We start from the raw sequence: 22,402 nt of genomic DNA, 5'->3' as shown, positions 1-22,402 counted from the left end.
TCGTAACTTACGCATCAAAACTACTGTTTACACTTTAATTGCATCTACCCCAGTTAAAGTGATTTTGTATTGAGTTTTTCGATTTTTCTTCTGTGTATTTATTTCATCGAAGCATACTTGGTCGACTTTTACTTGGTTTATTTAGTTAAGGTTTGAAAATCTTTCTACATATCCTGTTTTTGTCACCGTTTTAGTTGATTTTCAAGATGGCTAGGTCTACTCATAAATGTGGACAACCATACTGCTTATTTCCCGTGGATGAAGGGATTCAGTGTGATGTGTGTAATAAGTGGTTTCATAAGATGTGTACCCGATTAAGCCCCACTGCATATAAAAGGTGTTCGAAGCCCAACTCGCATTGGCTTTGTAGTTTTTGTTGCTCGAGCAAAACATTGCTTATCCAGGAAGCAATTAGTCTCCTGGTGTTGGCTAATAAGAATGTTGATGAGGGCTGTACTGATAACATTGGTACTGATGGCGAAGATTGCGTTAGTGTCGTAAGTGCTATCACGGCGCAAGCCAGACATCTACCTGTGCAACCCGCAGTTAAACGTTCTCCCCCGAAACGATCAGTGAGTGACACGTCATTAGACGTTGGTGGCCATGTTGCTACAGCAGCAACCGGTGACCCAGATAAAACAATTACTGTCCCGAGTGGTTCTAATGTGGATGCTACGACTGATGGAATATGGATGACGCGAAAACGCAGAAGGGTAGGAAAGATAGCTAAAACTAATGACTGTTTACTTGGTAAGTCCTTGGTGGACTCTCAGACCAATCCGCCAAAGTCCCATGGTAAAGCTTCGTCTGACGTTGTTGTGAGTCATTCGCTTGACTCCCAGGATTCTGTTAAAATAAAAACTAATCGTAAGATGCCAGTAGTTAAAATACAGGATCTAACGTCACGGTCGAAAGCTGTGAACACAGTTTCAAAAGAAGCTAAACCCTTCCCTAGTTAAATTATTTGGAATCTAGAGGAGTCGAAAGACAAAGACCCTGCTAGAAGACATGCACATGACCTGCAGTCAGTGGAGTCTGTGGTAAGGAATGTACTACCTGAAGAGGTTTCAGGGGTACATATTACAAAAGTAATACGACTTGGTAAATATATTGGAGGCGAGACCTAACCAAGAAGAATCCTGAAGCTGGTTCTCGGGAGTTTTGAAGAAAGAGACATATTATTGAAAAACGCACCAAAAACTCGTGCCTCAAATATCCGTATTCGACCAGATTGGCCGCTTGAGGATCGAATCAAGTGGAAGAATGCTCTTACGGAGTTGAGGACTCGCAAATTAAATGGCGAAAATAACCTTACCATTAAGGGTTTTCGGGTAGTCAGGTCTTGGAAGCCAATGCTTCCGAGGCCTGTATGGGTAGAACGATTGATTTCCAAAACACCTTAAGTGTGTGCTACACGAACGCTCGTAGTCTTAGAAATAAAACGTCCGAGCTAAGTCTGATAGTGCAAGAATTATGTCCCGATATAATCGTCGTTACAGAAACTTGGTTCACCGTTGATATAGACTGTCCTCCTTTCATTGCTGGTTATATCTGTATCAGAAGTGATAGAGTTTCAAGTCGCAAAGGTGGAGGTATAATATTATACGTTAGGGATCACTTTCGTATACAATCAACCATATCGGAGTCTCATATCAGTGGCACATGTTGTAAGATTAAACCTAGAAATGGGTTAGTGACTATAGGGGGAATATACCGTAGTCCGTTTTGTCTTGCTGACGACTTTATCCTAAGACACATCTGTTCTTGGAGTATGCAGAATGTTGTCTCATCATTGGGGACTTCAACGTACCGCATATCAACTGGATAGAGCTTACAGCTCCAGGTAGTGGTTTCGATAGCGACCTTTTATCTACCGTTATTCAGTGTGCACTTGTACAATGTATCACAAAACCGACACATATTGATTTGCAACATGATCCATCACTGCTGGACCTCGCCCTCACCCACCACTGTGAGGATGTCTTTGATATCCATCACCTTCCCCCACTAGTGAACAGTGATCACATTGTAATTCACTTTAAGTTTAGGACACATGGTATACAATTCGTATCTGCTCCACCCCGTCCCAATATCTGGCAAGCTAATATTCCGGAAATCAGAAACTGTGCTATCCCGACTGATTGATCGGTCGACGCGGATGGATTGATCGAAGGTGACTGGAATAAATTTAAGGCTACATTCGAGTCCGTAACGTCGCCGTTTATCCCATGGTCAGCACGTAAGCTATCACATTGCCCTCCATGGATTAATAAGGAGACCCGGAAGCTGTTAAAGCGTAGGAAACATTTCTGGGACTTATTCTTGTTGACAGGTTGTGCACCATCTAAGCGTGAGTACCAAAAATACCGTAATATCTGTAAGAAAACCATAGCCAAATCCCGTACCACTTACGAACGACAGTTAGTATATGATAGTCGTACTTGTTTTCGTATGTTAAACGGCAAATGAAACGTAGTGATGGTATTTCCCCGTTACTGTTACACGAAAATTCAGAATTACTAGCTGAATCAGATCGAGCAAAAGCTGAGACTTTTTCAAACTATTTTAGCAAGGTCTTCTCTACGTTTATTGTAACAAATACTTGTCCCACTCACACCAAGATACCAACCATTGAATCTGTACAGGTGACTGAGGAAACTATCCTTCCATTGATGACTAACCTCAAACCTGGTAATATACCGGGCATTGACGGGTTACATCCACAGTTGCTGTCATCTCTTGCGGACATTATTTCAAAACCGCTTGCGACACTCTTCAACATGTCCCCCTCACTCGCTCAACTCCCTAGAGATTGGAAGGACGCTATAGTTAGTCCTATATTTAAGGACGGTCAGCGACAGGTAGTATCTAACTACCGGCCTGTCAGTCTAACTAGCATAGTCGTTAAGTTACTCGAAAAGATAACTCAGGTTAGGTTGCTAAGCCACATAGATTTACACAATCTGTTAGCTCCTGACCAACACGGATTTCGTAACAAGCGTTCATGCTTGACTAACTTGCTTATTGCGAGGGAGGATTGGACAGCAGCCCTAGATAACGGTCTGTCTGTCGACGTGATATTCATAGATTTTAGCAAAGCGTTTGACAAGGTTTCACACGTAGGTCTTATGCAGAAGCTCACGAGCTTCGGAATAATAGGTACTGTACATGCGTGGATAGGAAATTTCTTATGTGACCGCAGACAGAGAGTGAGGGTTAACGGAACAGTATCCGATTGGAAGCCGGTCAAAAGTGGTGTACTCCAAGACACCATCTTGTGCCCTCTGCTCTTCCTTCCCTACGTTAATGAGTTACCGCTGTTAGTTAGGTCGTCGACATTATTGTTTGCGGATGATGTAAAAATCTGCAGAACAATAAAAAGTGCGGCTGATCATGTGGATCTTCAAGCTGACTTAGACGATTTAGTTAGATGGGCTCGAGAGTGGGGCTTAGAAATCAATGCTAGGAAGAGTGTACTAATGCACATCGGTCACGGCAATAGTTACCGTTACACTATTGAGGGTAAACCTCTTCCATGCGTTCAAGAGCATAAAGACTTAGGAGTAATATTGAGTCATGATTTAAAAACAACTACGCATTGCAAAGCAGCCGCTGTCAAAGGTTTTCGTGCGTTATGGTCACTTCACCGAGCGTTCAAATCTTTTGACGAGGAAACGTTTCAAATTTTATATCCCATATAGGTTAGACCACATTTAGAGTACTGTATCCAAGCAGCTAGCCCGTGTCTGGTGAAGGATACTAACTCCCTTGAGCGTGTCTAGCGTGTGAGAACGAAATTAGTGAAGGGTCTTTCTAGACTCTCTTACGATGAGCGTTTAAAACGCCTCAATCTTTTCCCCTTGTCGTATCGTAGGACACGAGGTGACCTTATACTGGCATTTCGTATCTTTAATTATGATTTGGGTGTTAATATGTCTTATCTTTTTGCTCCCTCCAACACTAATAATCTCCGAGGTCATAGCAAGAAGGATCATAAACCATTATCTAATAAACTTAAAGTGGGATCCCGTTTTTCTCATCGAGTAGTCAATGATTGGAACGCCTTACCCGAACAAGTGGTATCAGCCCCATCAGTGAATACTTTCAAGGAAAAGCTGGACCTTCACTGGAAAGCAATGTGTCAGGATTAACACAGGTTCATCAACCTACTATCCTTATTACTGAAGACTGAAGACTGAAATATTATTATAGAGCACCAGGGTTGCGAAAGCTGGGAGCTTTTATGTTTTAAGGAGGTCAGCTGGTAAGTTGCTGTATGAGAGACCTAAGAAGCAGAATAGAAGCAAGCAGTGGGAATAGAAGTGCCAAGGCAAATAAAGAAATAGGACACCATTACCAATTAGTTAGAAAGTGGCGTAACAAGTAGCTAGACGAGTACATAAGGACAGCAGATGGAAAAAACATGATAACAGATATGTTGTTATGCGGGATCTTTTTAGCTGAAGGCTCTCGGTAATGCATCGGCACCAGATCGCAAGTGAGAACGCCGTGCTCAACTTCCCCTGCAATCGCTGGCCGGATTAGATCAGTCGATTCTCGATATATTGATAACCAAGCAAATATATTTTGACTTCAATTGGTGAGCACGGTTCATAACAAATGTTACTGGTAAACACGTTGTCAAACTTCAAATACCTGTGGCATCGTCACCTACATCCCTGTTCTATTGATTGATGTGACAGTTGGTGAAACGTACTCGAACGCAAATTAAAGTTGTGCGCATCGTACCCCTGTTTCTCGAAAGCTTATGAGAGAATATTTCATCTCTTTTTTTACTAATAAGTCCGAGTTGATCTATATCAGGTCACCACTGACAGGCCAGTTCATGTCAGATGTAACCAAATGACGTTGTAATAGTGGTTTGGACTTTGCTCTTTCTAGGGCTACAGAATGACCCCTTATGGTCCTTGAGGGTTTTGTATTAAGATATCTTCCCCTTCTGGTTTTGTAAATGTGTTTTCTCTTCAAGTATCATTTGTAGTATAACTCTTTTCAGATGTCGAGTTTTGAAGAGAAATTGATAAAAGCGGGACTGTAGAATTATAGTCTATTATGATATTAGTACTGCTCTTATAATAGACCTTATCCTAAAATTGTAGACTTTTTATTATATAACTACCTAGTCGATGAGATCTTACGTGGAAGTCACATCATCGTCTACACCAACTCACTGTATCGTAACAATTACCAATACATGATGGAGAACAAGCTTAGGCTATAGAAAGAACAATATATTTAATATGAATAAAAGATATAAGGTGACATTTAACAAGGACCACGCCTGAAAAGCCCAGCCATGCCATTCGATCAACTTTAATTCATTCAACCACTTGTTCTTTCCTTCATCGTTAGGTGTTTCTCCGCGTTAAATATTGAATATCTCTATTTCGAGTAGTATCGCGTTCAGCTTTGAGGATTGTGTGGTTATAGTCCAGTGCCACTACAGGATAATAAGCTGTAAATGCAGGACAGTCTATCAATAATGAATCGACTTTCAATAGATCATAGGTTTATTTAGTCTGTTTGAGACAAGTAACAACGTAGGCGGCCCTCTTCAGAGTTATATCAAGTGGTGAAACATAAACGTGTTGCAGTACATTAGCAATAATGAAGTGTGTTTTTGATCAGTTTTGCAGAATTTTATACCTAACTTTTAACTTAACTTTATCTCCATTTATAATGTTTCCCTCTCCCATACATAGGGGCAATAATACACTGGAACAGATCCAAAATTAAGCAACAAATTCATTTCGAGAATTTAAATTCAAACCTCATTAAGAGCGTCTCAAACCACCTGATGCTTACACAATACACGATGGACGACTTAGGAGGGACCATTTTAGTACGTATAGGATAATGAGTACTTCTTAAAATCCTTTTGAACTTATTGCTCGCTGATATGTTCTAGGTAACTTGCTCAGTGTTTTTTAATAGGAAACTTGACATACTCTGAAGGATTCTGGACAGTATTTGATTCGTACTCACTAGCATGTCACTTCTTCTTTTTTATTATACCTAGATTAAAACCCGTAAACATTAACGACTAATTGCTTCTAGACACAGCATTCCATTTCGTGAAAAATTCTTTAAATTCCTTTACAACCATTTGAACCATTTACAGAAATAGTTTGAATTCTTCAGAGATCCATATGTTTTGCTTAACCTTGATATTACCTTGTAAAGGCGGGCCCTTTGGTTCTTTATCTTTTAAGATGGCCTCAAGAGTTTAGTGGATAGTATTCATAGAGAATGATTCAGTTGAAATTATCCGATAGCGACATATGTGAAAGACGAAAGGCACAGTTAAAGGAATGGTGTGGTTCAGAGACTGATCATGCGTCGTCAAAAATGAGGGAGCCGGAGAAAATCAAGTTTCCATTATCGGTTCAGCTACTTGCCGCATGTAGTAACAGTGATTTGGACGAATTTTCCCGTTTACTTAAGCTTGGAACGGACATTAACACGCAAAATGCTGATGGATTAACCAGCACACACTTAGTATGTCGTGGTTTTCTTCAAATCTCTCTTACTATAAGGCTTGTATCAATGTCGACTTTGATTTTTTAAAGTTTCTTATCAGAAATGGTGCGGATATCAATCTACAGGATCACGAAGGTTGGACTCCTTTGCATGCCGCAGCTTCTGTGGGTTGCTGTGAACTAGCCAGGTTAGTATTCCATGTGTTAGTCGATAACTAGCATTAGGTTTTGATCTCAATTTGTGTCCACTAGCAGTTACATTTTTGCTTTTATAGTTTGGGCTCTAGGTACCGCCAGAGTTCTGCATATGTAAAAGCGTAATGGTTTGGACTGACACACATTTCGTTTTATGATATACGGGTCCTAGATTAAACCATTACTCGATCCAGTCATTAGTTATTTTGGCGAGACTATAATTTATGGACGACCTTTGAACGAATCGTAAGTGACCTTTGGAAATATTAGTTAATCACTAAGCAGTCAGCATGGAGTAAAATATATTATACAAAACCAAAGAAATAAAGTGGATGCACTTATTGTGCATGGTTAAGAAACTTTACAAGGTTAGAAAGAGATTCAGAGGTTCTAAAATCCTAATGCATGCAGCAGAGGAAATCACCCACATGGCTACAGAATAGTAGGCCACTGGAGCCATGATAACTACGCAAAAACTTCCAGCCTCGACCACAAAGCCTCAGTATTGTTTGTGTGTACTCCGGTTGTTGAGTACGCAAAATGCCACTTATGGATAACGTCACGATATACATAACGAAGTCTATGTAGGAGTCTGTACGCTCTTCAATCATTCGCATTAAGTGTTACTGGCGCTTTTATTATCCAGTTCGCAATAATTGTCATAATTTGCCTTCGTTAAGAATTATATATAGAGTTTTCATCACGAACTGACGTCAGCTATAATGCCAAAACTCTATTTAGCCAAATGGGGGTAAGATCTTTGCGCCAAAATCCGAGGTCTGTTATACCCGATTGGTTCGTCCACAAATTATAGTCTAGCCGTTTAATTTGTTATAGGCGCTCAGTTATCACGTTTTGTATAAAATTCCCTGTGAACCGATCGTACGTTAGCACTAAGTTCTGAAGTTGGTGCTGTTACCTTGGAATCCCTCAAACGCTTCTGATTGGCTCGTCCACAAATTATAGTCTTGCCGTTATTTTATTTAGTAATTTCAATCATGTGTGTTCTCACCATATGGGTTATACGGATTGGGACACTACATATGTTTTTGATGGTTTGCAGTAGACTACGTATTTGTTGTGCTGTTTCAATGTAAAGTTAAACATTACTTGTAGTTTTCACTTGTTGGGAATTTACTTTCGCCTGTTCCAGTGTCTCAACATTTCCTTAATGGACATAAGGAAATGCAGGTTTAAAAACGAGTTTATTATTAAGATATGGAGTAGCTTTTCGTTCATCACCAATAAGCCCCGTCATATATATTATCCGAGATTTCAGAAACAACTTTATATGTCAAGCGGCATTCGTGCTTTGGATTGTGAATATAATGTGTATTTCGTGCTAAATGACTGCAAGTGCCAAATTTAAGTGCAGTTTCACGTATAGACTATCTACTTTTGTAGTTAGTGATTTTTATTGTTTAATGGTTCATCGTTAACCTAGGGTAAGGATAGAGATTTGTCGATAAAGGCCAACTTTAATGCTTCACCATAGACTTATGTTTTGAGCCACCAGTTGGATTTTTTCAAACCAAAAAGAAAGAACGTTACATGTTGGGTTAAGCAGTCTAGTTACAGCTATCAGCACTGACGTTTTTCTGCAAACGTTTTCATACTTTCGGATTTTTTTGAGTATGATTTTTGCAAAACTCATAGGTCTTGCAAGTACAGAGCAATCTTTTTGTCACCATTTTTGATATCGTTCCTTATGATTCATTTTGACCGACCTCATTTCAGGACCTATTAAGAAGTATAGACTGCCGTTTTTAACAGTTGCTAATGTATTTTATCTTTTACTTTATCTCCGAAACCCCGTCACCCCGTCTTGTATTTTCCTAGTCTGTATTCAAACCAAAGTAACCTAAACTTAGTGTTGCTAGGTGGACTGATAATTTTTTAGTGATTGACCAAACATATGTTGGGGGCTTATGGTGATGCATGCAATTATGTTACTGAATTTCATACTGAGTCCTAGTGATCTATTCTGCGATACTGAACAAATGATGAATTCTACATTTCCCTGTGAGTCGATTAATCTCAGATAATTTACTCTGATTAGGTATTGTGGGGGAGAAATAAAAGTAGCTAAAATAAGTAACTATAGGATTTCTCGATGATTACACATAGTAGCTAGTTCGTTAAAAGCGAACGTTTTATCAATCGGTCAGCAACGTTATCTGTTAAGTGTTTCGAGGTGTAAAATGTTAGTAAAAATTTCACCGAGTAAAGTGGGCTAGTGGCACACTTCTAGGAATGGTAATTCAGTATAATGGTATGTTATGGTATTATGGTTTTTATCAGATTGTTCTCATTTCTTGCTGCACTTTTTGAAACTAATAGCATCTCAATGTAAATACTCCTTTATTGTCTAACATACTCCTGCGGATAGCAAATCTGTGTGAACCAGGCATGTTTCTACCTTGTGCATGTCATACCTATAGACTGGGACTATACACTAATTACATTTATTGATCAATGGTCAGCATCGATCAACTGCTTGTTTGGTCGATTTCAGTGAAGTGTTTTAAACAGGCTCATCTTATTAATGAGGGTTCTTCTCTGGATTTAACTGTCAAGTGACCCAATGTCATTCATTCATAACTAATGTAGGATATGTCACGGAAGATCATCCCAGGTTTCTGCATCACAGCAGCTCATCACGATAAACTTAGAGAGACTCGTAACAAGAGCTGAAGTTATAATAAGATGTAAGATAGTGAAAAAGATTAAATATAGAATGTTTCTAAAATTAAGAGTAAGATTAAACAATGAAAAGTTTGAAACCGTGAAAGCCACTGTCTAGAGAAAAATTAAGAACCTACACATCTTCACCAATGTGGCAGATTCTGATTAGTATCATGCAAAGTCTTTAACAATTGATTACATTTACCATGAGTAGCTTAAGGAGGTAGCTTGCATCTTTAAGCATGGCTCAGATCAACAGTCTATGACCTCATGGATAGACTTCATGTCTTGGTTTGCCCGCCCTAGCATTGCTCAAAAATAAGTCATGTAGATAGCTAACATCTATGTTCCATAAGTTGAGATATCGATCAACTATAGGCATTTATTTTTATTCATTTTTTAACGAACTTCCGTCTCGCAGTAACTTTGTACATGAATTTTACTCTTGAGATAAATCTAAAGGAATGTCAACGATGTATGTGATACTAGATTAAATTAATTTCATTGGATTTTGCTCATTTTATAGTTTGCACTAATTAATGGGTGTAAAATCTGCTCTAGATCGGCGGTCAGAGCACCAGACTTTCAGCTGCTGTGATTCAAATTAGAACGACATTTACCTACTTCACTTTTAAATGACAGTTGCTATAATCTACTTTTATGCCTGAATACCGGCTCAAAATCGAGTGCATAAGATCGTTTTTTTTACTGAGAAACGTATCAAATGTCGGATAATCAGTCAGGCAAATAAATTCACACAAATACATAGCCATAAAATACGTTGAATTTTGTAATTCTCTAACCACACTGATTTCATTCTCTACAATCCCTACGGTCCTGTTTATATTTCCACCACTTATTCAGTGGTTTTGGAGGATTCGAGTGTCATTGATGACCCAGTATCATCAACATTTTCTTGTTTGAAAGAAATAATGATAATATTATTATAAAATGTTTTCCTACCCATTTTTATAGGCCTTTTTTCACATATCTAAATTTAGGCTAAACGTGTTGTTCAATCTTCTATACTCTGTCCTTCGCATGTTGAAAAATGTGCCTTAGACAACATTAATCAGCTTCGCTTTCTTATGTTTTCACAAAGTTTCAGTTAGTAATAGGCAACATGGAATGTGTAGTATGTCTGGGTTGGTTCAAGGTTCCACATCATATCAACGCAGAAAGCTGTAATTATCAAGACAAACATCAGTAGTACAAGTAATGGCATCGATAAGGGTAGGGAAGATTAGGTATAGACAATATAATTTAAAAGGAAAGGATTAAATTGTAGGATAAAGAGTGAATCTGACCAATTTGAAGTCATATCATTCAATGTCTCTGACCGTTGATTAAGGTAATCGTGCTGATGCTAAACAAGTAGTCTGGACTTACCTATACGACTCAATCTGGGTAGACGGTTATAAAGCCTCACTGGGTTTCTGTTAGTCAAAGTTAACACAAATTCCTACTGTTTCGAGCTTTAGTTCATTTCAGCGTTTTAAAAAGTGTAACAAATATCACAAAATTCATGTAAATTATCACTTTAAAAGATTTTTTCATGAAAATCATTTCTAGTAGTAACGTTTTTTTGTTCGGTATATTTACAAAAACAACATTCGTCCTTTAAATATTAATGTTTTAGACATATTTACATCATGCATTGAGATAATTATTAAATTTCTTCGACGAACTCAGGTATAGGATTCATTTAACTATTTTACAGGCCGTAAAAGTATGTAGCGAAATTTATCAAGTTCTGGAAATTTCCATGTGATTTTGTATTGATTGATGATTCAATTCGGATTCTGAAATCACTGAACTATCATTTCTAAAAGCCAGTGAAAGCAATTCATTAAGAACCACTGTTTATCATTACTTTTTTCAACAGCTTTCTCGACTTTATCAAATAAGATTATCAATATTTTATTCAACCTTGACACAATAAGGGTAGCTTTTCGATGCTAATATCTATTGAATCTCTAGAAGAACTGTTCATCAGAATTTTCCTTGTAATTACTTTATATTTACAGTTGTTCGTAAGAATATGCTACTTACCTTTTTAGACTATCATGTTAGTACTGGTTTTATAGCCTTCACTTTCTTTGATTTGTATTGGTGACACATGAAAGTAAAATTTCTGTTACTACTTCTACTACTAATACAGAGTCGAATGGAATATAGAAATCTTTTTTAAAAGGATTTTCTACTTCTTTTTTGCAAATGGCTCAACGTTGGAAAACCTCTGTTATATTAGTCTTGACTTTTGCTTTCTTTTAACTGTATGCATTTTAAATTAAACGTAAGATTATAGTGTTCTAGTAGCTTTTCCATTTTTGTTTGTTTGTTAACAAAGAAAAAGAGACTGTATTTAAAAAAGGTGTTATTTCCTGCAAAAGCACTTTAAAAACACTTGTTTACAAGCATTTCTTCACAAGTTGATCTACTTTTTATGATCAAAGTAACTTTACTACTATTTATAATATCAAGTGTCTGCATTTAAGTTATTACCCTTTAGGGGTGATCTGACTTTTTCTTCATTATTCTTTTTCATTACTTCTGATTTAGGAAATTCTGTTCATATACCAGTATTTCGTCATTATACATTTATCTTAATGTACTTTCCAATTTGACTAAATTTCTTGTTATTGTTTGTTTGTTCACTCAGTAAATGTACTTTCATGTTTGCTTCTACTGTAGACAGGGATGAATCTTTTGAAATATTTAGGGTTGTTTTTTTAAAAAAATTATTTATGTATTGATCGATTGTAGCAAAATTGTTTATATGTATATTCCGTCTCTAGTTACCTTAAAAACATAATCTTATAGCATTAGAGTTCAAAGCTTTTGTTTTGTTCTACTTGAAACTTAAGGCGGCATTCGACTCTGTTGATCGTGAGGTTCTATAGCAGTGTTTGTCACTGAAAAGTGTACCAAAGAATTACACTAACCTTATAAAGGTTCTCTACTCGAACACAACTGGTCGAATCAGAGCTTGTGGTCGACTGTAATCAGAATTGATTACCTCAAATGGTGTTCGTCAGAGATGTACACTCCCTACATTCTTGTTTAACGTTGTTGTTGATATGCCGATGACATAGTTCTATTTGGTAACGACGTTGACAAAATTCAGTCCCCTGACCACTCTGAGCAACAATGCAAGCATGTTCGGGATGCAATTCTCCTCATTGAAATGGAAAATATTGCTTCAGGATTGGGTTGCATCGACACTCGAACTAATGATAGGGAATGAAGTAGTTGAGTGTGTCGACCGCTTTACTTGTCATGGATGTCTGGTCAACCCTTGTGGTTTGGTGTGTGATGAAATCTCAGCACGGATACAGAAAGCTCGACTAGCTTTTACCAACTTGCGTCATTTATGGCGTAGGCGAGATATCAGTTTACCAACCAAAGAACGTGTTAACTGCGCAGCAGTTCGATCTGTCTTACTTTACGGCAGTGGAACATAGCCGGTAAGGGTAGAGGGTATTCGTAGGTTACTAGTATTCGATCATAGGTGTCTTCGAAACATCGCTCGTATATCATGGGACCATCGAGTAAGTAATGTAGTTGTTAGGAAACGGGTAATAGGTAAGGATGGCAAATCAATTAATGAAGTAGTGAAACTTCATCAGTTGAGATGGCTAGGACATGTGTTACGTATGCCCAACGACCGACTGCCTCGACGTGCTATGTTCAGTGGTATAGGAGTAGGTTGGAAGAAAGCTAGAGGCGGTCAGACCAAAACATGGCACAAATCCATGAAGTCACTGACAAGTGGACTGAGCCATGTTGGTAAGTGTAGACTACCTGGTTGGGGACCGCGAGATGATAGCAATCGATGGTTAGAGACCCTGAATGACATGGCTCAAAGTCACTTGCAATGGCTCAGGTGCATCCACTCTTTGTGTTCTCCCAAATTCTAATCTTCTGAATTCTTCATGTCCCTTTTCTTTCGTCTTCTCAAATTTATTTCACTGGTTTATACTCCTTGAATAGCATCTTCAAGTCCTAATGTTTCCGATTACTGCTTATACTCTTACTACTTCTATCACTATGGGATTTGAATCGACAATTGTACTTCTATATTAATGTGGTGTGGCAACTTAAACTGATGTACGTACGAAGTTCTACGTTGTTACTGACTGTCTTAAAACTTGTCAGATCGATTCATATCCATTGGATTTGGTTTTGTGGTTTTCCATCTATCTGATTAAATTGTGCAAATGCCATTAGTTGTCGGTCAGTTCTATCTTTTTGCCGCGTAACGTTAATTATTATAGATCAGCAAACAAAAAGCTTCATAATTTGTCAACAAAGTGACTCAGGAAGACGATGTATTCACAGTATATATATATATATATATATATATATATATATATATATATATATATATATATATGGTCTAAGTTCTAGAACCAGTTACCTCAATAGTCTCAAGTGTTCTAATACCTTGAAGTATAGTTTTTAATGCTTTCCAAGTTAATAAGTTATTTAAGGTGATAACCTGAAATCCCTGAGGGATTTTGAGGCAGTATTTCACTGTTTATTCATGTTAGTGTTACCACAATTTTCTAAATGGTGGTGGATTTTAGCCTTTAAAAGAGTCTACTTCAACACTCTTCTTCACGTATTTGGATAGTTGAGACAATTGTGTTATTAGTATCAGTAATCATTGCATATGAAAAATATAGCTTAAATTCAATTATGTAAACTTGTAATGTTCGGTGATAAATGGACTAAATTAACACCATCATTCCATTCCCCTGGGTAATCTAATTAATATATTAACTGAAAAATTACAAACTGATGAATGAAATCATATTACCTGACAGTATCCTGTATGTATAATCTGCATTTAAATATTTATATGAGCTATTCCCTTTCTATTTTTAGTCCATATCTAAAAAGGGAATAAAAATTATGCACCATAAAGTTTTTTTCTTTTTAAAAAAGATTTTTTTTGTTAACTGTTGATGCACTAATCCACAAATTAGTATAGAACTACTTACTTACTTACATATGTTTCTATGCACATTGCTGGCTTGTTGTATTTGTTCGTTCATCATTCTTCCCTCTTCGTTGTGTCATCTTCCCAGAATGATAAAAATTGCTTTTTGTATTCTGTTGAAGAGCAAAGTAAAATGCAATCAAGTTATTTTTATGATGCAGCTTATGGATTTGTATGTGTGTGTTTGTCTTATATGCATGCTTGTATGTACATGTTTAAAAATCATAGCGAATATAGGTACATAGGTATTACTATATATTTAGTGACCACTTTTGATAGGTAGTTTTTCTTAACACCAAAAACGTATGTATAACTGTATTATAGATAATGATAGCATACTTCTGTACTTTGTAGAAACTTATATTCACCATTATATATATAACTTCAGATCCACATATCAGCTGTTTTTCTTTCTCTATGCTTTTAAAATTCATTCATATCACTATTCAGCACAATCTTTTTTTTTCCTATGCATTATCATTATTATCATAATATGTACTTTCCTCCCTATCTCGTACTATTAACTAAGTAATAATACTAATAATTATAATCATGAAATCAACATTTGATTTACTTTTTGAAAAAAAAGAAGAAAATATTATTTTCTTTTAACTTATTCAAACAATTTTGTAGATAATATTTTCAAGAAAAACAAAAAAAATAAGGAAAGGGAATGTAACATGATTTTCGCCCTATTTCCTATCATTGATAATATATCAATACTACAAAATCCTTGTATATATGATGCACGTGATTAAAATTAGACCTTTATATTTAAGTTGAAGAAATAATTTTGTGCATATATGTGGAAAATGTATGATTTTCGATTGATTGATCCTGTTGTTGGGGTTTTTTTTTGTTTTCTTTTTTAAAAAAAGGAACAAAATCAACTTTGGTAATATGAGTTATTTATTTGTATTTAAAAGAAAATTGATGAGGGGATACATTTGAAAGGGACATGAGTGCAAATAGTCAGTCACATATATGCATTAGTTTAAGTTGCTATACTTCATTAGTACAACAAGATAAATACTCATTTCATAGAAACAGTTACTTCAGTAGTAGTAATATATAAAAATAAAGATTGCATATAACGATATGATACAAAGAAGAAAAGCATAAAGTAACTTTAATCTCATAGTTTAAGGGAAGACGCCATTGTGATCGATTCTGAGCCATGTCACTCAGTTTCCAACCACTGGTTACCGATAGTTGCGCGGATCCCCAACCATGTACTTTGCATCTACCAATATTGCTCAGACTAGAAGTTAGTGACTTTTTGAACTGATGTTACGTTTTGGTTTAGCCTCTGGCAAATAAGTCTTCCATGATATATGTTTACTTATTGCTGTTTAGATGTCTTGTTTTTTTTGTGTTAAAATAATCATATTCAAACGTAGAGTGTAAGAGTGAGTGAGTGAGTTAACTGTTTGTAAAAAATTAAACTTTATTCATTTTACTTATGCATATTTAGGGATATGATATACGTGTCTGTGAAATGGCAGCCCATTCATTTTGCAATGTTTGTTGATATACAGAATTAGCTTAGTACACTAATATATGTTTGTTGTATTATAAATTAACTCATGCCATCATTTTAAATTATTTCGTATGCCAATTTTATATACAAAGATTTCTGCTACCTTATATAAATATTTTCAAATCATTCTAGTAGGGTTTCGTCTTTTGAGCTAGATGGTTTAATCGTAAAGTTTTCATTGTTCTTCTGATCACTATCATACACGCAAACTTTAGGCAAAAATAAGGTTTTCGAATTTCTTCACATATGACTAACAGCTTATCTTGTCAACAATATATCAGTCAGCGATAAGCAGTCAAGCTCAAGGTTGATAGAACAAACTGTCAGCCATATGTAAAGACATTCTAATATCTTACTCTTTCCTAAAGTTTGTGCATATGATGTTAATTAAAAGAATAATCAAATCTTCACTATTATACCCATCCATCTCAGAGAACGAATCTCCACAAAAATCATTCATCTAAACTACCAATCTTCTCTACTATTTTCAAATTATTCAACGCTATACAAAACTTAACTTGAACAAATGGTATTAATCATTTCACTAGTATAAAATATTCTCTGTTCAATAACGAGTATAACGTTTAATTAATTTTTTCTTTTGAATACAATGAATTATTTGTTTCATGTTCATTTTCTCCTGTTTTTTATTCGAATTCATAAGAGACACTAATTGGATAAAGTTTTTTTGTTCATCGTGGAGTTCATAAACAGAAAAATACAAAGTTCTGTATAAAATTTCGAAACATGCAAACTTAGTTCCCATAAAAAGATAAACTCAACAAAAGTACACTGTAATTATAATATTCAGTGTCTCCCAAAATATCCTCGTGAAAGTAAAATCAATTTTCAGTCATCATGTGATATAAATGGGTAATTTCTTGAATAAGCATTTTTTGGGGTTAGAGTAATGATGAATGAATCTTTTATGGGATGGCATTGATGAATATTTATGCAAGTTACCTTGCATAATTCGTTAATTATGTTAAAATATTATATATATTTAGTTCCATTTGTTTCCCATGATTTTTTTCTTCAAAAACTAACCATACCCCCTATCTCTGTCATCATCACTTGGAGAGTTTCTCAACTTCGTTCATATTCTGTAGTCTTACATATTTTAGCGTCTTAACAACTAAATGTTGGTGAGTCTTGTTTATTTTTATGTGGACGTCAGTAGGGCAGATGCTATTCGCCATTGCATTTTGAATTTTGGGCAAAAATCCAAGACTCACTATCTTTAATCTAGTTAATTCGTTAGTGTTTTTACTAAAAACTGCTAAATGAAAAGTTGATCTGAATCCCTAGCCTCTTCTAATCACCTCAGACTAAATATACACGAATACTGTAACATAAAATTAAAGGCGCAAATGGCGAAAAGAATGCTTTACTCCTAGTTTTGTTAATGTACGAAAAAATGACGGTATTCATAAAGTTGAATACAACCTTTGGCTTTTGGAAATTTTTGCGAGCATACTAAATATAATTGAAGTTTAGGTAAATACCCAATCAAAGAGGTGACACGTGACTCTTCACTTTCTGGATGCTTTTAAAGAGTTTTCATTCAACACCACTTGGATAGTGTTTCCAAGAGTTTTCTGGACGATTGTTGACTCTTTGGATGAATACTTTGGGACCCCTTCAACATTTACTAGTTATTACCCTAGGACTCTTGTGACATTATTGCATTTTATTTTTAATGCTAAGAGTAATTTAACTCAGTAATCAATTACAAATTTATCCTTACTGATTCTTTTCGTGCTAGGGCCTATTATATTTATTATCCCGTTTAAAATGGTGTTTGAATCTACAACTCAATAGACAGACATCGAGTGTACACCACTTCTCCATTAACTTCAGTAATAGTGTTAAAACATTATTTCTGTGGTATTCTCTATCACTCCTTTATATTTTCCTTTTTTAGAAATCATTTGTTTGACCTTATTTGATTATCATATAAAATGCGTTGACTAATAAATGTATGTGTGTGTGACCAGAATACTTGAAGTGTATATTGTGCAAAAAGTACATCCCATTTTTTTGTAATCGAATTCAACATTTTTCCTTCATATCAATTCTGAATAACTGCTTATTGTATTGAATATGTAGGTTGGTTAGATTAGTGATTGACTGCAAGAAGTGATAACACTTTTCTTAATGAAACTGATGCTCCTCGTAATTTTGTTAATCGTTGACACATCATCTAATGTTACAGTTGGAAATATGTGACGACAGAAGTTTTTGCGCTGTTAATGACCTGCTGTTATAGAGTTTAATTGTTTTTAGGGATTGATAAGTAAATATTAACCAGTATCTTGTTTCTCTGATCCTTGGAATCGAATTCAGTCAGTCATATATGATGTAGAACCTGGCATATATATGCATCGGTTTAAGTTACTACATCATGTTAGCACGATGAGATGAAATTATCAAGACAGATTCCAAGATGGTAGACTTTGCAATAGCGGTAGTAGTCGTGTCAGTTGTAATAGAAAACTTTACGTACATAGAATATGATTAAGAAAATTATTCTTATGATAACAGTATGAGATAATTCTGAAGCTCAAGACTTATGAGTAAGGGAAGTTAGGTAGTCGATGAATCTTCCTCTGTGTAGATGATTCTAAACCACATTACTTTAAATCTTCAATAATTAATCCTGCTCATCCCAAGGACTCCAGTTAAGCTATATTTGCCTACACGTTTTAGTCCAACAGTCAATCACTTTATAGAATTGTGCTACACCATTGCTTTGGTGATCCCTTGTTTTTTTCAGCTTACTCTTATACTAGACATAATCCATGTCCCAAATTACATTTGATGCAGGCAACAGAACTTCTAACGCGTTATCAACTTAGCTATTAAGTCTAAGTACCCATTAGCTTAAAATGTTTGTGATATAATGGGAACATCAAGGAAATCCGTTTCTCAATGCAGATAGGCCAAGAGAGACTGAATAATTTCTGACCTTTACATCAACAACGGGAAGATCATGAACCGACCGATCTTAGATGACCATTGAAAACCTAATATGTTTTTATCGATTTGTTTTCTGTTTTTATGTTGTATATATTTGTGGCAATGTAAAAATCAGAATTTATAGACAAACTCCACCTACCTACATCATTATTGTTAGTATCATCATCATAATCTCATTGATTTGTCTATATTTCTGTGTATGTATGAGTGTTTATGTTATCACATATATCGTTGAGTAAACTAATGTCTCTTGATTCTTCCATTTTTAAATATTAAATATTGAAGATAGTTTTTTGTGCAGAAAATAAAGCTATTCAACGTACTAATGGTTATATCAGTTTTTTTAATGGTGTTTGTGTCTTGTTGATACTGTGGTCTGAACTTTGATCAGTCTTTGTTGGCATGTATACCCACTGTGCCGATTGTCCCAATGTAGCCACATTGTCACAAGATTGTTTAGAATAGATAAATTGTGGCTAATAGTGGGTTCAGAACTAAACGTTTCGTCTGTATCTCAGTATTGAGCGTTTAAAATGAGTCTGTGCTATGAATATCAATACTAGGATCCACCTAAATCTAGTTGTAGCGAGCCTAAAGATGGAGCGAAACATACATTATGGATTCTTCTCTTAGTCATAATCCATCTGTTCTATTCAATTAGGTTAGTTTGTTCGAGGCATTATATTATTTGTACTGGTCGATTTAGTTGTGCAGCATTTATTGTTTTTCTTGACATCATCAGTACATATTTAGAAAAGGATTAAGCGATTAGAATTCTATTACAACAATCGACCAACAACTTGTTCTATGAATATGGAATTTAATTAACTGATTGTGGTTGAAACGATGTAAAGCAGAATATCCTACCAACTACTTACAACTATCTAACATTCCTCTTTTTCTTTAGAGAGTCATGTGATCTGTTGTCCATTTAGTGTTTTTTTTTAAAGGTTGACCTAAATCTATTATTTTACACTTCAGTTTATTCAATGTATAAAAGTGAACTCTTCTCTATTTCACGTTACTCTTCAAAAATTTACTTCATACTAGACAACTCAGTTCTTCAACTCTGTTCTCATTTTATGTTAAATTGTTGACAATAGAAAGTGTTTATTTTCTCTTATTATAAAGGTTTAAAAATATGTATGTCTCTAAATTGGTTAACGAAACAATCACTACTCAACTATTTTCCTCATTTCTTTTCTTTCCTTTTTCTTACACATATACTCTATAACAGATTTTTAATTGAAAATGGTGCAAGTCTCTCCATTTTAAGTGTAGATTTAGAATTACCAATTGATGTAGCACAAGATGAAGAAATGATTAATCTACTTACAGATTCAATGAAAAAGCAAAATATCGACGGTGATGCTATTAAACATTCAGAAGAACAAATGCTTTTACATGATGCACAACATTGGTTATCCAGTGGTCAATATAAGTAAGTTTTTTTCTTACTTATTCTATTCATGGTGGTGTGATATTTTGTTTGCATTAGTTCTAAAGCTTGAAGGAAAACTCTGTTTTCGATCACATTAATACTACCATTGTGGTATATGCTACTTATATCGACAGGTATGAGTAGTATATGACATCAATCAAAAGTGGAATGCCTAGCAGCAGAAGGTTAGGGACGTCGAATAGAAGAGAATGACAATGAAAGGACGATGAAGTTTGAGACAATTGATGAAGGATTCGCAAATGCATTATTTACTGCATGGTTTTCACATTTGACGAAAGAACTCTAATTTTGTATTAAAATACAATTGGTTATCTTTACCTGTTTTTGTTTATTACACTACTACTACCACTACACAATCTCACATTTCTAGTAACAATGGGATTAGATGTGGGCATGATGTAGGCTCATGTTGTGATCCATTGTTGTCTTGATACATAGTATGACGTCTTGGCCCAATCCTCATCTATTCTAGGTCATATGTTATCTGTCACTGATTAACTGGATATCGAGTAAATATATTTTACTCTATACTCGTATGCAACAAAGTTTACTTATATTTTATGTATGCTTAAAATTAATATTTTTATTGTTACTTTAAAGTAATTGACTGACTAACTTATACATCTTTTTAACGTTATAGACCAGTTATTGATCCTAGAACTGGTGCCACTCCCTTACATGTCGCAGCTTGTAAAGATTATACTAAAGCAATGGAAATTCTTTTACAAATTCCCGGTTTAGATATAAATGCTAAAGATTTCGATGGATGGACTGCATTACATGCAGCAGCACATTGGAATCGTGAAACATCTGCTCGAATGTTAGCTAACGCTGGTGCTAGTTTTGATGAGCATACACGTGCCGTAAGTCCTCCTTTGTGTGTGTATTTCTTTTCCTATTGAACACTTACATGTCAGTTCGTTTAATAAAGATATGAACCGGGGTATATTAATCCGTAGGCAACACGTCCACTATGAGCAGGCAGTGAGTAGGGATTTTCTGGCAGTGGCTATAAACCCAGGGCCATGTGAGAACATTTCTAAGGGGGAGAAAACTCTCCCCACCCTCGGACGTATCATGGCATTTAGGGGCCAATATATCAACTTTATTCAAATTCTGTAACTAACAACCCTAGTGTCTCAACTTGTGTATTTATTTATTTAAGTACATAAAAATCCTGATAGAATAGAGATGCACCAAGAAAACATGCTACACAAATGAATGGATAATATTGTAGAGAAAAAAGGCAGTAAAGGTTAGTGTAGTAAAGAAACTAATTGAACAAGAATAGTATTCGATAGAAGCTACACATCAATTAGGAATATAGCCAATAAAGATTTCATTTTTTAAAAGATTTCTTTTCATATGTACGAAAATTGTAATCGAAAACTATACCAAAATGACCACTGGTTTTTAGTCTAACTCATATCTAATAACGTCTCAAACCACTATGTTGTATGATCAACTATCTATCATATCACAACACTATGTTATAAACTGATCACTTCTCCGTTTTATCCATACTAATGTCAGTGTCAATAAATAGTGCACGATGTGGAGGCCACTAAGATTACATTTGTCGAGTCAGTCTTTCATTAGTGACACCAATTAAGTTTTCGTTACTCTACACAAAGCACAGTCCTAAACCTCCGCATTCATAATATTGTGTTACCAACTAAATATAAAAAGTCTTTCAGAGACAGCGATAGTCAAACAAGGATAGTCATGATATATTAACATATTATCTAAGCTAGATTTCACAATCATCAAGCAGAAGTAGACTTACTGACATATGTTAAACCTAATCATTTACAATGAGACTAACATCATCTAGATATTAGAGATGAATAGCCTAGATTAACTTTCAGTATACATAAATTAACCATATCTAACATATTATCATTATCATCACTCAAGCGATTAGAATATCAACTAAAATTCCTTATGTACTATATTTATTTGAACACAAATATTGGTACAAGAGGGCACCAAATATGTATGCGCCACACATTTTCATTATCATTATATTTGTGTGT

The 22,402-nt window shown here is 35.3% G+C and overlaps 1 protein-coding gene across 1 annotated transcript in view; it reads left to right on the top strand.

Moving 5' to 3' along the window:
- The first annotated feature begins 6,005 nt into the window (after positions 1-6,005).
- Positions 6,006-22,402, top strand: part of MEL-11_1 (Protein phosphatase 1, regulatory subunit) — a 70,939-nt gene continuing 54,542 nt past the window's right edge. Inside the window, exons 1-4 of the mRNA XM_051217397.1 lie at positions 6,006-6,519; positions 6,558-6,688; positions 20,142-20,345; positions 21,007-21,229. Of these exons, the coding sequence (XP_051064792.1) occupies positions 6,271-6,519; positions 6,558-6,688; positions 20,142-20,345; positions 21,007-21,229 (807 nt within the window). The 5' untranslated portion in view covers positions 6,006-6,270. The remainder of the gene's footprint in view (positions 6,520-6,557; positions 6,689-20,141; positions 20,346-21,006; positions 21,230-22,402) is intronic.

This window comes from Schistosoma haematobium, chromosome 5 (assembly GCF_000699445.3).
Source record: "Schistosoma haematobium chromosome 5, whole genome shotgun sequence".
Taxonomy (NCBI): Eukaryota; Metazoa; Platyhelminthes; class Trematoda; order Strigeidida; family Schistosomatidae; genus Schistosoma; species Schistosoma haematobium.
Note: the sequence above shows the minus strand (reverse complement) of the source record. Positions and strands in the feature narration are given on the sequence as shown.